Source organism: Tupaia chinensis, unplaced genomic scaffold (assembly GCF_000334495.1).
Source record: "Tupaia chinensis unplaced genomic scaffold, TupChi_1.0 Scaffold000557_1, whole genome shotgun sequence".
NCBI classification, from domain to species: domain Eukaryota; kingdom Metazoa; phylum Chordata; class Mammalia; order Scandentia; family Tupaiidae; genus Tupaia; species Tupaia belangeri.
The window spans coordinates 1552175-1565664 of NW_006160069.1; the positions used below are offsets into that span (position 1 = coordinate 1552175).

At 42.0% G+C, this 13490-nt stretch overlaps 1 protein-coding gene and 1 long non-coding RNA gene across 7 annotated transcripts in view; one reads left to right on the top strand and one right to left on the bottom strand.

The window, feature by feature from the left end:
• Window positions 1-13490, bottom strand: part of APP (amyloid beta precursor protein) — a 235378-nt gene that overhangs the window by 10204 nt on the left and 211684 nt on the right. For 3 of the 6 annotated variants that reach the window (XM_006157706.2, XM_006157701.2, XM_006157703.2), the window contains 3 exons: window positions 11577-11630; window positions 3945-4045; window positions 798-944 (listed from right to left, as the gene is read on the bottom strand). In XM_006157706.2, coding sequence (XP_006157768.1) covers window positions 798-944; window positions 3945-4045; window positions 11577-11630 — 302 coding nt within the window. The remainder of the gene's footprint in view (window positions 1-797; window positions 945-3944; window positions 4046-11576; window positions 11631-13490) is intronic. The other 3 variants (XM_006157705.2, XM_006157704.2, XM_006157707.2) reach the window with 1 other exon arrangement.
• Window positions 889-11092, top strand: LOC102488730 (uncharacterized). The gene is made up of 3 exons (XR_335861.1): window positions 889-967; window positions 7837-7942; window positions 10865-11092. It is a non-coding gene; the product is annotated as an uncharacterized LOC102488730 (long non-coding RNA).

Below are 13490 nucleotides of genomic sequence, written 5' to 3' on the forward strand. Positions count from 1 at the left end.
TTTTTAAGGAATGATTTTTTTGATATTATTATTTAAAAATTTGCTATAGGGCACGTGTGCTCATCAGAGAGACAGAAAGTAGATAATGAGAAAGCAAACCGCCAGGTCTGGGACTCAAACTGCAGTTGGACATATAGGAGTCTAGTGTCTTAACCACCATGCCACCTGCTGGCCCCTCTTTTTCATTTCTAACATCAAAAATTTTTTTTTTTAGTAGCTATCAGGCACATATGTGCACACATATGAGAGGGCGAGAAAGGGAGAGAGAGAGGGTGAAAGCACCCTCCGAAGCTGGGGCGGTTACACTGCCATCCCTCTCCTTCATTTTTCTATCCTCTTGGGATTCTGGACACACATGCACATGTGTCCAGTGTGTGTTTCAAGCCAGTGTGGCTGGGGTTTGAATTGCTGCTGGCCACGTGGGATCTGGCTCCTTTAACCACTAGGCTACAAGGCTGGCCCCATTTCTAATCTCTAATAATGCTTTTTGTTTGTGTTTTCAAAAATATATTTAAGGGTAATCACGATAAAAAATTATCATTGTTATTTTAATAATTTCAATTCAGATTATAAACTGAAATAACCACACAGAATCTCAGTGCTTTCACCACAGTATTCACAGTAAACTGGAATTAATGAAAACCATGGCAAGAAAAGAAGAATTGAAGCCCGAGTACCATGGAGGAAGATTACTTTTTTTCAGAGTTACCTGGATGGTCCTTAGCCTCATGCTAAGCATAATCTCCCGTCACCTCCCTTTACTTCTCACACGCAATCACGCAGCCATGTGCACCTACCTCTACTACCCCATGATGGATGGATGTGTACTGTTTCTTCTTCAGCATCACCAAGGTGATGACAATCACCGTTGCTATGACAACGCCACCCACCATGAGGCCGATGATTGCACCTTTGTTTGAACCCACGTCTTCCGCAAAGAACACCTTGAAAAGAAATCAAGAAAAAGGTCTGTAAGTAGAGCAGGCATGTGACGAGGTGTGTAAATAGTTTCAGCACATTCTCTACCCTAAATGCATCTTACACTAGAGGTTTGCGTTGGGGAGTCCCTTACTGCTTGCTTAGCAAAGAAATTACATATTCTACTTATTACAAATGACAATCATAGTCTACAGAATGATGTATAACGTGGCTTCCCTAGTCCTAGGGATCTGACTCCCCCCACCCCCACATGTCACAACAGAAGTCTGCAGGGACCTGAAACCTTGTGACAGGCGCAGCATTTGCTGCATGGTGGGATGATAGCTCTTGGATCTCTGTAGAGCGGTAAATGCACAGATTGTTATTATGAAAGGAGGTCAGCATTTTCCCCGTCACAACAGTTTTAAACTGAGAGGCTTGATGCGTGACTCTAAGCAACCGTGCCTTAGGTGCTTTTCAAACTCACAGATGTCCTCATTTCCTTGGAGAGACATTCTTAATACATAAAGCTAAACATTCTGAAACAAAAGAGTTAAACAGAAAAAAAAAAGGACATCTTGCTACCTACGCCTAGCCACAGTAATTCAGTAGGACTCAGACCTTGAGAAGCACGATGCTTTTTAAAAGCATGATGTTTCAGAGGGAAGAGGTAACAGACAACAAGAGTTATAACAGTCACACACATTACGCCTTCTTACTACGTCATCTTAAGCAAAAATTAAAAATGTTTCTTTACTTTTGCTTTTTATTTGGATGAAACATAAAAATGATTTGGAGAACACGGCAGAGAAGGAATTTGAGTATGAGAAATTTATTGTATTATATTCCTCCAGACTAATATATTAATTAAAATAACTCCCTAAATAATTCTTTCAGTACGGCCTCAAGATAGTGAAATGACAATTGTCAAGGTTCACATGAACCTCGTAGCAATCTAAAAAGGCGATGTAAAATACTGCAAATGAAGCAAGTTTTAAAGGGATGTTGTTCATGGTTTATCGATAATAAAAGTAGGAATTGTTCATCATTATTTCCCTTACCAAACAAATATGCTAGTTCAACATATTTATAAAAAGCAAATCATTAATTAGCTAATGATACTAGTGTGAGGTAAGCAGCAATAAATGCAAGCCAGGACATATTTCTACGTCTTTGGGAAAACACTGTAATTTTGTAATATTCATTGCGCTAATTATAGGACATTATCTTATCAACTAGTTCAGCAGAGGGAGCTGGTCCTCCTAATTGCTGCCGCTGCCATTCGTCACTGTCACATTACAGGAGTTAGTGTAACTGCAGAGACACAGGGACCAGGGACTGCAAACCTGCACATGAACCTGCAGCTTTCTGCCGCACCAGCTCCCATCATTTCTGCAGCTTCTTCAAGTGTTTTTTTAAGCTTTTCAGCATTAGCCAGATGAAGAGTATCCCTGATTTTACAATGACTGATAAGGGATTAGCCCACCCGTGGAAACTGTGCTTTAAGAAACTAACGCCTGTTTACAAAAAGATTATGGGAGTTAACGTGCAAACCTGAATTCCAAGTCAGTTTTTAATTTGCTATTATTTAGAGTGACAAGAAGCATAAACAATACTTTTTCTCTTGGAGATTAATACTAGGATTTATACGTTTTACTTATGAATATTGGAGAGACATTTTTACTTATGAATATTGGAGAGATGTTTTCTTGAAAAAAGCACACGCAAACACACAAACAAAAAGGAAGTGCTTGTGAGTACATGTCAACTATTACTGCTATGAGAATTTTCTTACCATTTTTTGTTCACCACTGAATGTGCAATAAAATTGTCTTATTAAGTTAACCTCCTTACTGTGTTCAAAGATATGGAAGGAACCCTAACATCATCCAGGATTTGATTATCTGAATTTCTAAGCTTTTGATAAGGGATTTTATATAACCACTGGAGCTGTCTGCAAAAGAGATGATTACTTTTTTATTTTACCACAAGTCTAACATTAGAGAGGGAAAAGTAATTTTATCATAAAAGGAAGCTGCTGTTCTCCTTGCCCAAACCTGTTGATGAGTAATACTACTGAGGACAGCGTGGGGTCCTCCTCAGCTCCTGCCCCCACCCACCTTGGCAGAGTGCCCAGGATCTTATACGAGTACCGAAATCGTGGGGAGTAGAAGATGGATGGAGGGGAGGGCAGGAGCAACATGGGAGATACTGAAGTTACATGTATGAACTTAAGTGAATAACCATCATAAAAAGTGTCCTATAAAACCAAGTGGTGTTTATTTGGGACTCTGATCCTTCAAAGAAATCTATGATAAACTTGTTTCCCTGGGAAATAGAGTAGAATTTAATGAAAGTGGCTGCCATATTGGAATTAATCTAGATTCTAAGTCTGGCATGGGCTTAGCTGTCTTCTAGTCAGAAGTATGTAAAGCCTCTTTTTTTCCTTCATGTTTTCATGATGATCCTATAGGCAACCATTTTATTTATTTATTTGTTTGTTTGTTTTTAAGAGGTTTTCGCCTTAGGACATGTGCATTTGCGGGGGTGGCATGGGGGTGGAAGGAGAGAAAGAGATGGTGAGAGGGCATGTGAGCAATGATCCCCATGGGGGATGGCCACAATGCAATCTCCTCTCTTCTCCTCCTGGAATCTTGGGCATGCACGCACATGTGCCTGGCACAATTTTTAAGTCACTGGTCTGAGACTTGAACTGTGGTTGGCCATGTGAGAACCCAGTGACATAATACCTAGGCCATCTTCTGGTACCTTATTCACTTATTTTTGATGTCAGAGGGTACATAAACTTTCCAGAGGGAGGATCCCCTCTGTGGGTGGGATTTCAGGCATGCACATGGCTTGTTATTTGAACCGAGGTGGCCATGTGGGTCTAGCTCCATTAACCACTACACTACACGGTGGCCTTTTTGTTTAAATTTTCCCTTAGTCTGATTTCTGGCAGACTTGAGTATGTCACTTGGCAAGACACATCAGAGTAGCAGGAGGAGGTAAATTATTTTACATACCAATTTTTGATGATGAACTTCATATCCTGAATCATGTCGGAACTCTGCATCCATCTTCACCTCGGAGATCTCTTCCGTCTTGATATTTGTCAACCCAGAACCTGTATTATGCCATGATTAAAATATGCAGGTTAATTAGTTTTACCGATAATCAATAACAAGGAGGGGGTACCAAATTTTTTTTTCTGAGCCTGAAGATAGAAGGAAATAGATTAGTGACTTTCTTCAAAAAGAATGACACCCCGCATTTTAATTCTGAACCACTATCTATTTTAAGTTATAAAAAAATGAAAGCATAAAGAAATATGAACCTCAGACTTTAACTACCTTTAAACACATGCTATAATTTTTGAAGAGAGGGAAAAACCTAAGATAAATGCTGGTTGGGAGGCTGGCAAGGATTTAAGCTTGGAAGTATGTTGGCTTGGGTTAGGGCCTCATTGTTTAGCTGATTATGTGTCTTTTTCCATGTGCTCTCATTATTTCAGAAAAAATAATGAAGGCCTTTAAAAATGAGCACTAATTACCTGGTAGAACAAACTGCTACTTTGGGGCTTTGTTCAATTATAGATATATTATATTCATGTATCTATGCAGTGAAGCATTGTAGAATTATATAATTTATTTAGTTAAGTACTCTAATTACAGATACAGAATGTAACTGGTTCATCTGCAGAATAAAGAGCTCAAAGTAAATAACTGAAAAAATTGGGGGGGAGGACTAATAGAACTTATAACCTACTGGGTGGGCCACAGATGGCATGCGGGACCAGCAGACGGTATAATGGTCAAGGTGCTGGACACTCCTACATGGCTGACCACGGTTCAAATCCCAGGCGTGGTGGCTTGCTTTCTCACCTTCCTTCTCTCTGTGTGTCTGTCTTTCTCTGGTCAAATTGAAGTAAATGATGGGATAAAAAATAAATAATTCTTTTTTTTTTTTTTTTTAAAAAGAACTTATAACCTACTAACTATCCCTTCTTTATAATTGCTATATGGGTCTTATGCTAGTGTTACAATGAGTTTCATTACTCTAATAATCTGAAGGTTAAAAACAAAATGCAAAGTCACTCTATAAATGAAAGTGCAAAGTATAAATGTTCACGCCCAAGCTGTAGCTTTGAAATCCCATGATCAGATGGTGACCAGCTGTGGTGTGGCAGTAATGCAGTGCTCCTCCAACACTGAGGCCCTACTAGAAGGCACCTGAGAGCAGGTCTTCCTAGGTGCCTATGGTCTGCCCGGCTGGAGCTGGGGTGGATTGTACTGTGAAGACCTGAAGACCCTGTTATAGGTGCTTTGCTCACTCTCTCAAGAAATAAACTTCAAAAAAAATCACAATTTTAGGAGGAGGGCGTTAACATTCATCTTCTCTATAATGCTCCCATCCAGGGCAGATAGTCAGCTCCTGTTTTCAAGCTGAGGGATATATCCATTTGCCTCCATTTTCGGGTAACTTTGCCATTAGAACAGCCTTTCTCACAGCCAGCACCAGTTTCCTTCTAACCTCCACCCCTACAGCCTGGTTCAACACAGGCAAAGCTCACCCTCCTTCCATCTCATAGCCTTCAACAGGTGTCAGGTACCTACAGCGCCGGAGAAGAGGGCATGCTCCTGCTGGCTCTTGTCTCACTTGGGCTCCACACTCCCAGCCCCTTCAGCTCCCACAGAACTAACTTTTTGCTCTAGATCAAACTGCTCTCCCAGTACTGTTCACAAAGTGCTGTGAAACCTGCCACATGCTTGTCAACACCGAGAAGTACAGGGGGCACAGCACACGACATGCCAGTACCAGTGTGGCCTGTATTAAAAAAAAGCCAGGATAATTTGACAAAATTGAGGGGGTTCATAATGTTTGGGACAACAGGTTTTCCTTGTCCAGCTGCTTAAAAAGCTTCCACTTAAGAGCCTATCTGAAGGGGCCAGCATTTGCACAGTGGATAAGGTGAGGACCCCCACATGGCCAACTATGGTTCGAGTCTTGGACCTAGGGGTTTGAAAACCACACCGGGTACATATACATGCATGCCAAAAATCCCAAGAAGAGAATGGAGGATCAGGGGTAATAGCGTGGCATCCCCCCGAGAGAGGTGATTTCTTACTTTCTCTTTGTCTGTCTCTTTCTCTGGTGAGTTCACACGCCCTACAGCAAACAATCTTAAAAAATAAACAAAATCAATCTGAAAACAGAGCCATAGTCAATATCAACCTGTGGCCTGGAAGTAGAGACCTGTTCTTAAATGAACAAATGTGGCTGGCAGGTGGCATGGTGATTAAGGCGCACGGCCGACCACAGTTTGAATCCTATACCTGATGGTTTGCTTCCTCACTTTCTCTTTTGCTCCCTGTCTCTCTCTAAAAAACAAACAAACAAATAAATATAATAAAAAAGTAATAATAACAAATAAAAATTAAAAAAAATGAACAGAGTATGGTAGAAGTGATGGTATATGACTTCTGTCACAAGGTCATAAAAAGCACTTAAGAGTCCTTCTTACTGTTTCTTGGATCACTTGGTGTGGGGGCAGCCATCTGCCATGCTGCAAGAAGGCTCAAGAGGGTCTTCTGAGTACACATGCTAAGGTACTGAGGTATTAAACCATCATGGAAATAGACACACCGGCCCCACTCAAGCCTTCAGGTGACTGCAGCTCTGGCAATGTTGTAACTATAACCTCATGGAACATGCTAAACCAGAACCACACCTAAAACATACCCCCCAAATCTGGATCTACAGAAAACCTTAAAAAAATTAAACGCTTAGGGACCCGCAGATAGTGTGGTGATTATGTTGCTGGACTCCCACATGGTTGACCACAGCTTGAGTCTTGGGCCCAGTGGCTTAAAATTCATGTGGGGGTGAGAGTGCATGTGAGCCCAAAATCCTGAGAAGAGAAGGGGGACTATGGTGTAGCTAACCTCCCCAGGTAGTGATTTCTCTCTTTCTTTCTCTCTGTCTCTGTTTCTCTGGTGAGTACATGTGCCCTATAGCAAAAATCTCTCTCTCTCTCTCTCTAAAAAAAAAAAAAAGAATTCTGTAAGATGCTAAGTTCTGGGATCATTTGTTACACTGCAAAAGATAACTAAATCAAGAGGCCAGTGCTTTCTTTTCTCATCTTGCTCTATCGTAGTTTTTAACTCTGGGCCTCTCATAGACTTAAGCCCTTACTCCTCACCCTAAGAGTTGCTGAGTTCTTCATTTTCATTTACATTTTTACTTTAAAAATCTCTCTCTCTCTCTCTCTTTTTTTTTCTTTGACAGAAGGAGCGAGCAGGAGCGAGGGAGAGAGGTATTGATGACAGATCTCACAATGCTGTATGTGCTGGCCCCAGTCTTAGTCTCCTACTTAGCTGAGATTATAGGCATCACTGCCAGCTTTAGGATGACTTGGGAACTAAACCCATGCCTCTCCTGTGACCCCAGCCTTACACAGCGGTATCCTGCTGCTTGTGCCACTGTTGCTCATAAAATTACTACGTTTTTTCTTAAGTTTCAACTTATTCTATCCCCCAACCTTCCTGACACTAATTTTTAGTCCTTTTTGTTTTGGCCAGAAGACACCTGCTGTCACTAGAAAGAGATAAAGAAAGACAGAGAGGTATTGAGCAATGCCATGAGCGTGTTCATACTGCAATCCCTCTTCCATTCCTCCTTCTGTCAGGATTTGGGGCATGCATATCTGCCCGGCATGCTTTTCAAACTGTCAGGGCTGGGATTCAAAGTGCACAGTTGGCCATATGGGATCCAGCTTCCTTAACCATTAGGCCATGGAGCAGTCCTCAACACACTAAATTTTTATTAGCCATCTATATTTCATATAGATTTATCTATAACCCTTTTAGATCTGAGATCCTTGCAGAAATGTTTTATTTCTTTCCTTATTCATGACAGAGCACGTGCACACGAGCGCGAGAACGAGAAGCACCCTCGGCAGAGGCTGGCCATGCCACAGTGTCCTTTCTCCAGTCCCCCAGCCTGCTTGATATTGGACACTCATGTATGTACCTGGCATGTTTCAGCGAATGAGGCGGGGATTCTGGCTTCTCTTTGAACAGCACATTACCACTGCACCACAGAGTTGACCCCAAACACGGTGATCTCTTTACAGCTTACTCTTTTCTGTCATTGGGATCTAGCAATGCAATAGTTAAAACTATATTTAAAGAGAAACTATAACTAATAGTTAAAACTACTATAGTCTTTCTTTCACTCTAAGTCATGGTATAAGTGGAGAGAGCCTGTTGTTCACTTGAGGGCTGTTCTTCATGACACTTAATGCATGGCTTGGGGTCAAAGACCTGGCTTTTCTTTATGAGGAATGGAGAGCAAGCAGTAATGCGTTGTAATAGAAAGGGTAGTTTTCCACACCATGTAAAGAACCTGCTAGTGTATTTCTCCTTTTCATTCTCGTCAAATTGGGTAATCTATCCTTCAGAAATGAGGTCTTCCTGGAAATGAGCCAAGAAGAGTAGCTGTAATGGCCCCTAGCCCAGGAATCATCACTGCCATTACTGTGTTCCCGCAGTGACACCAGGCTCTCACAGTTACAGCGTCCTGGCTTTTCAGCTATGAACTCAAGGACAAGTCACTTTTCTTGGTCATGATTATATAGCCTTGAGTGGGAGGAAAATGAAAACTTTTGTCACTCATTTCTGAGTGACAACAGTGATTATTCAAAAACAATGCCATTATTTAAATGGCACATGACTATCCTGGGAAGGGTTTCTAAGTTTGGAAAGTCTAAAGATTAATTTGGCATATCAGACTGAAGTATACAATCACATAAAATGTGACGAAGAGCTAAATCGATGCTATAAAACCGGTTTTGAAATTAATCCAAATGTTTAACAGACTCAGTACAAGGACAAAACACACGGTATTCGCGTGTCCTCATACACGTAGCCGGCAAATATCCCTACTCACTAACCCTCCTTACCTAGAATCGCCCTCGCTTTGGATCTGAGCTGGTTTCCCAGTTGTGGCCACGTTCTCCTGGGAAACTAGGCCTTCCTCAGTGTAAGAAAGGAATCCTGGCCTGGGCCATCTTCGCCTCTGAGTAGAGCTGGTCCCTTCTCAGCCAATCCACGTGCCTCAGAGCTTTCACAGTCTCTCTCAAAGCTCATCTCCAGAAAGGTCCCTGGTTAACACCCGCTGCACTGGTGTCCATCTGCTCCCACCACCGCACACTTGCGATGCTTCCCTGCCTCCTCCATTCAAGCTCATCTTTCTAGATGCACAAAATATATTCCTTCTATCATACTTCAAGATCCTGAGAGAAACGACCTCACCATTTAATTATTAAAAAAAAAAAAAAAAAAACTTTAAAGGCCACATGCATTTGCCAGAGACATACTGCCATGATCCTTTTTCCTCGATTGTGCCACCCCGCCAGGATTCCGGGCGTGCACGCACACACATTCCTGCAGTGTTGTTCAAGCCACTAGGAACTGAAATCACTGGCCATGAGGGGCCAGTTTCCTGCATAGAGAGCTCAACTACTTTGCTGTGGGCCTGGCCCTTACTATTTGCTTATTTATTTATTTATTTATTTGTACCTCCACAGAATTTAGCGCATTGATCTTCACAAAACATCAATTTAAATAATAACGTTATTTTTCTAAGAAAGATTTTGGATGGCTTTCTCCCATCCCTACAACACCACTAACTATTCTCTATTTCTTCCCTTAAAACAGCTAATTTTTGTTTTGCTGACAATGTATAGAAATGTCCTTTTCATTTTTGGTTTTGAAAAAAAAAAAAAGGGCAAAAAATATGGACTTGTGATGTCACCTCTTTCTGGATATCTGAGCAAGAACACATAGTCACAGCTTGCCCAGTATAGAAACTTAGTAAAATTGGTTGAATGAATGCTTATAATCTCATTTTATGCTTGAAGATTAAAACGCATGCTATTGTTTTAAAGAATAAAGTGGGAAGCACTGATAAAAAAAAGTCCTAAGGCAAATGACCAACCTGAGTGGGTTTTGGTTGCAGGTGGAACTGAAACGGCCCGCGGCCTTGGGCCTCCCCAGTTGGCTGAGCAGAATGGGAATGTCAACTGTTGGCTCCTTGAAATTCACTTATGTGACACTGACAATAAGGAGAACATTAGGGGAGCTGAAACTGTCTCTGACTTACTGTAATTTAAGTTCCCCCTTAAAAGCCCTACAGACAGAAATTCATAAAACCAACAAGATCAGCTGCCAAGATGCATCACTCCACAGCCTTTGCTGCCACTCTTAATCACAGCTTAAGATCACCAAGACGCCACAGAGCGGAGTCTCTCAGTCTTCATCCGTGACTGTGGTTGGAGGCGGTCCTGGCTCGAGCCAGCACTGGCAGCGAGACCGACGGTGTCTCTAGCTCCATGACTGAGTGAATCTGAACTAAGCAGCAAAGGCTGACCTCTGCATATTAATATCTTCCAAGAAGGCCAATTCTCTGTTCTCTTTTGCTTGGGGACAATATGAGAATAAAGAAGAAAAGAAATATGGGTAGATATGTGTTATTAGAAGCAAAATCCTTCCTGAATAGGCAGACTTGTCCATTCATTAACTTCCTTCCTCTTCCCGATTCACTGAAAACACTGGCCTCTCTCAGTTGGGAGAGGTTGTGCATAGAGTAGATATCAGGTACACGTACTGCTGAGCCGTGACGCTATCCTTAAAACTAAGTGTGAGCCATGGGCTAAATACAGAACAAAGGGTGAAATGTGTTTCTTCTTAAAGCTTGAGAAACTGAAGAAAGAATGGTCTATTTCAGTGTTAATGTAATATATTAAAAAAAACCATATATGCAAAATTATTCATATACATCTGTTGTGTTATTTTAGCTACTCCATAAGAATACGTACATACAACCCACAAAAGAGAAAAAATAATTTCTGGTTCTGAAGTTATACCAATTCTGATATTTTCAGGAAATTATGTCTGCTTCAGTAACTGAACTGATTGAAGTGTGAGTTTGATCTACTTAAAAAAGGACCCATCACATACCAAGCAAGAAAGGAAAGAGATATTCATGGAAGGAACTGAGACATTGTCACGTAGGCTGTATCCACCTAGACTTCCATTTTTGAGGAAAGACTCTAAATAATCTTCTCCACTTAAAAAAGAAAAAGAAAATAAAGAAGAAAAGAGAAAAAGAATTGGAGGAGCTTCTTTTTTTTTTTTTAATGTTTCAGAAGGAAAGCTCAGTGGGTCAGCCCCACAGTGCAGAGCGTAAGCCCCGTGTATAGGGAGCTGCATATCACATGGCCGACTGTGACTCAAATCCCAGCCTTCGTGGCTTAAAGAACATCCTGGGCTCATATGTGTATCCAAAATCCTGATGGGATGGAGAAACAGCGAGAAAAGGTCTGTGGCGTGACCCCTCTGGTGCACGTGCTCTCTGGCAATTAAAAAATAAAGGAAAGTTCAGGAACAGAAAATAATTTTCACTTCATTAGGAATGTGGGAAATAATATGTAAAGAAAAGCCAAGGGGAATTTAAAAAAGTTTCATTCTAAGGTCATTTCACACTCTATTCTGCATCTGTGGAATGTAGAGAGGCTTCCAATGAAGAAAAGGGCCACAGTGTACTCAAGCTCAAGCACGAGATGCTGCGAGGTAGAAGTGAAGCAGGTCCGATACCTGGTCGAGTGGTCAGTCCTCGGTCAGCGGCGGGGCGGGCGTCGACAGGCTCAACTGGGCACAGCAAGCAAGAGGCAGAGAGAGCAAACAAGACAAATCGAGATGTAAGTCGTGGCTCCTGAAGGTGGAGCAGGGAAACACATGTGCAATACACGAGTTATTAAAAAGGAGCAGTTAGAAAGAACCACAGTGAGTCAGTCCTCAGCACCAAGAACTGGGAGGGGCACCTCTTCAAAAGGCTTATCACCACTGATGTGCCAATCCTCCACCAATAAAAGCTCGCCCCAGGATTCACAGCAACATCAAAGAAGAGGGGCAGGGGAGGGCAGATTCTCTCCTGAGCTAGTTTAGAGATCGTTTTCTGGCTTTTGATTAGAAATAAAATATATTACACCCAGCCTAGCAGAAAGCCTTAAAGATATCGCCCCTTTTACAACTGTCCGCTCTTACTTTATAGTTAATTAACTACAAAAGGACTCTCTGTTCGATCTATGGGGAAACACAAAAACGCAATCACTAGTAGAGCAAAGTCTCACCACTCAATCTGTCATTTAGCAAATCAAATTTGTCCTTAGTCTGAGGGTATAAGAGGTGAACCACATGGTCTCAACCCCCTCAAAGGCTGGCTCCCATATGAAAGATAACATATAGGGCTGCTATGTGTGAAATCAGAATATTTCCTTTGTCTTCAGTGATAAAGACAATTTTTCTTTTCTTTCTTTTTTTGGGGGGGAGGGGGAGGCAGAGGTTTTTACCTTAGGGCTGAAGAGAGTGACAGAGAAAGTGAGAGGGAAAATGAGAAATCACCCCTGGGGGGGTGGTCATGCAGAAATCCCTTTCCCCTCCCTCTCCTCCTGGGATCTTGGGCAGGCAAGCACATCCACCCGGTGTGAGTTTCAAGGCACTGGGTCTGGGACTCCTACAGTCAGCCATGTGGAGTCAGCGACGTAAGCACTATACCATCTGTGGGCCCTGACGATTTTTCTTTTCTATATATTCTGGGTTGGGCCCAAGGAAAGCAGTGTGGGTAGCACAATGGTCTTCATCATTGCTCATCATCTGGCATTCCCAAAGTGCTTTTTGGTCTCAGAGATACCTCCTTGAGCTTATACCATTGTTTTTTAAGAAAAAGGAAGGGGGAGAGAAATATAGCTCTTAGGATTAATAAATTGAAGAGATAAATAAAACTGAGGGGGGCATTAAAGCCCCTTTGGTAAAGTTTGGTAAATGTAAAAGCAAGAAGGTAAGAAGAAGAAAGAGCACAAGTGTGCTTGTGCGTGAGGGGACGGCTTGTGCGAGTTTCAGTAGAACCATGCAGCTGACTAATGCCCTCAGGCCAGGCACTCAAAGGTGGGCAAACCCAAATCCATGTTGATGCCACAGGCTGATGGGCACAGTGAGGGGGAAGAAAGTGGCAACAAGTCAAGGATTCAAACTATGAGAAATGTTCCTGAGAGCACCAGGACATTTGGATGAAATAAAAAAAGTGGTTTGGGCCTTTCGCACACAAAGACTCACAGCATGGCGGGTAGAAAGCAGGGCGGAGGCGTATACTAGTGCTCTTGGCCAGCCGAGCACTCCTGAAACTGGCTCTCCAAATGAAAAGCAAACAACATCTGTATCTTCTAAGTGTAGTGAGGAACAAATAATTTTTTTTTTTTTTTGGAGAGATTTTTGCTATTGGGCATGTGTACTTGCCAAGAGACAGAAGTCCAGGGGGGATGGCCATGCTGCAATCCCTTTGCCATTCTCCTCTTGAATTTCGGGCACACACATACATGTGACTAGAGTGAGTTTTACGGCTCTGGGTCCAGGACTCAAACTGCAGCCAACTAGGTGTGAGTCCAGCAATGTAACCATTATGCAATCTGCTGGTCCCAGAACAAGTAATTTTTTTTTTTTTTTAGGGGGGGG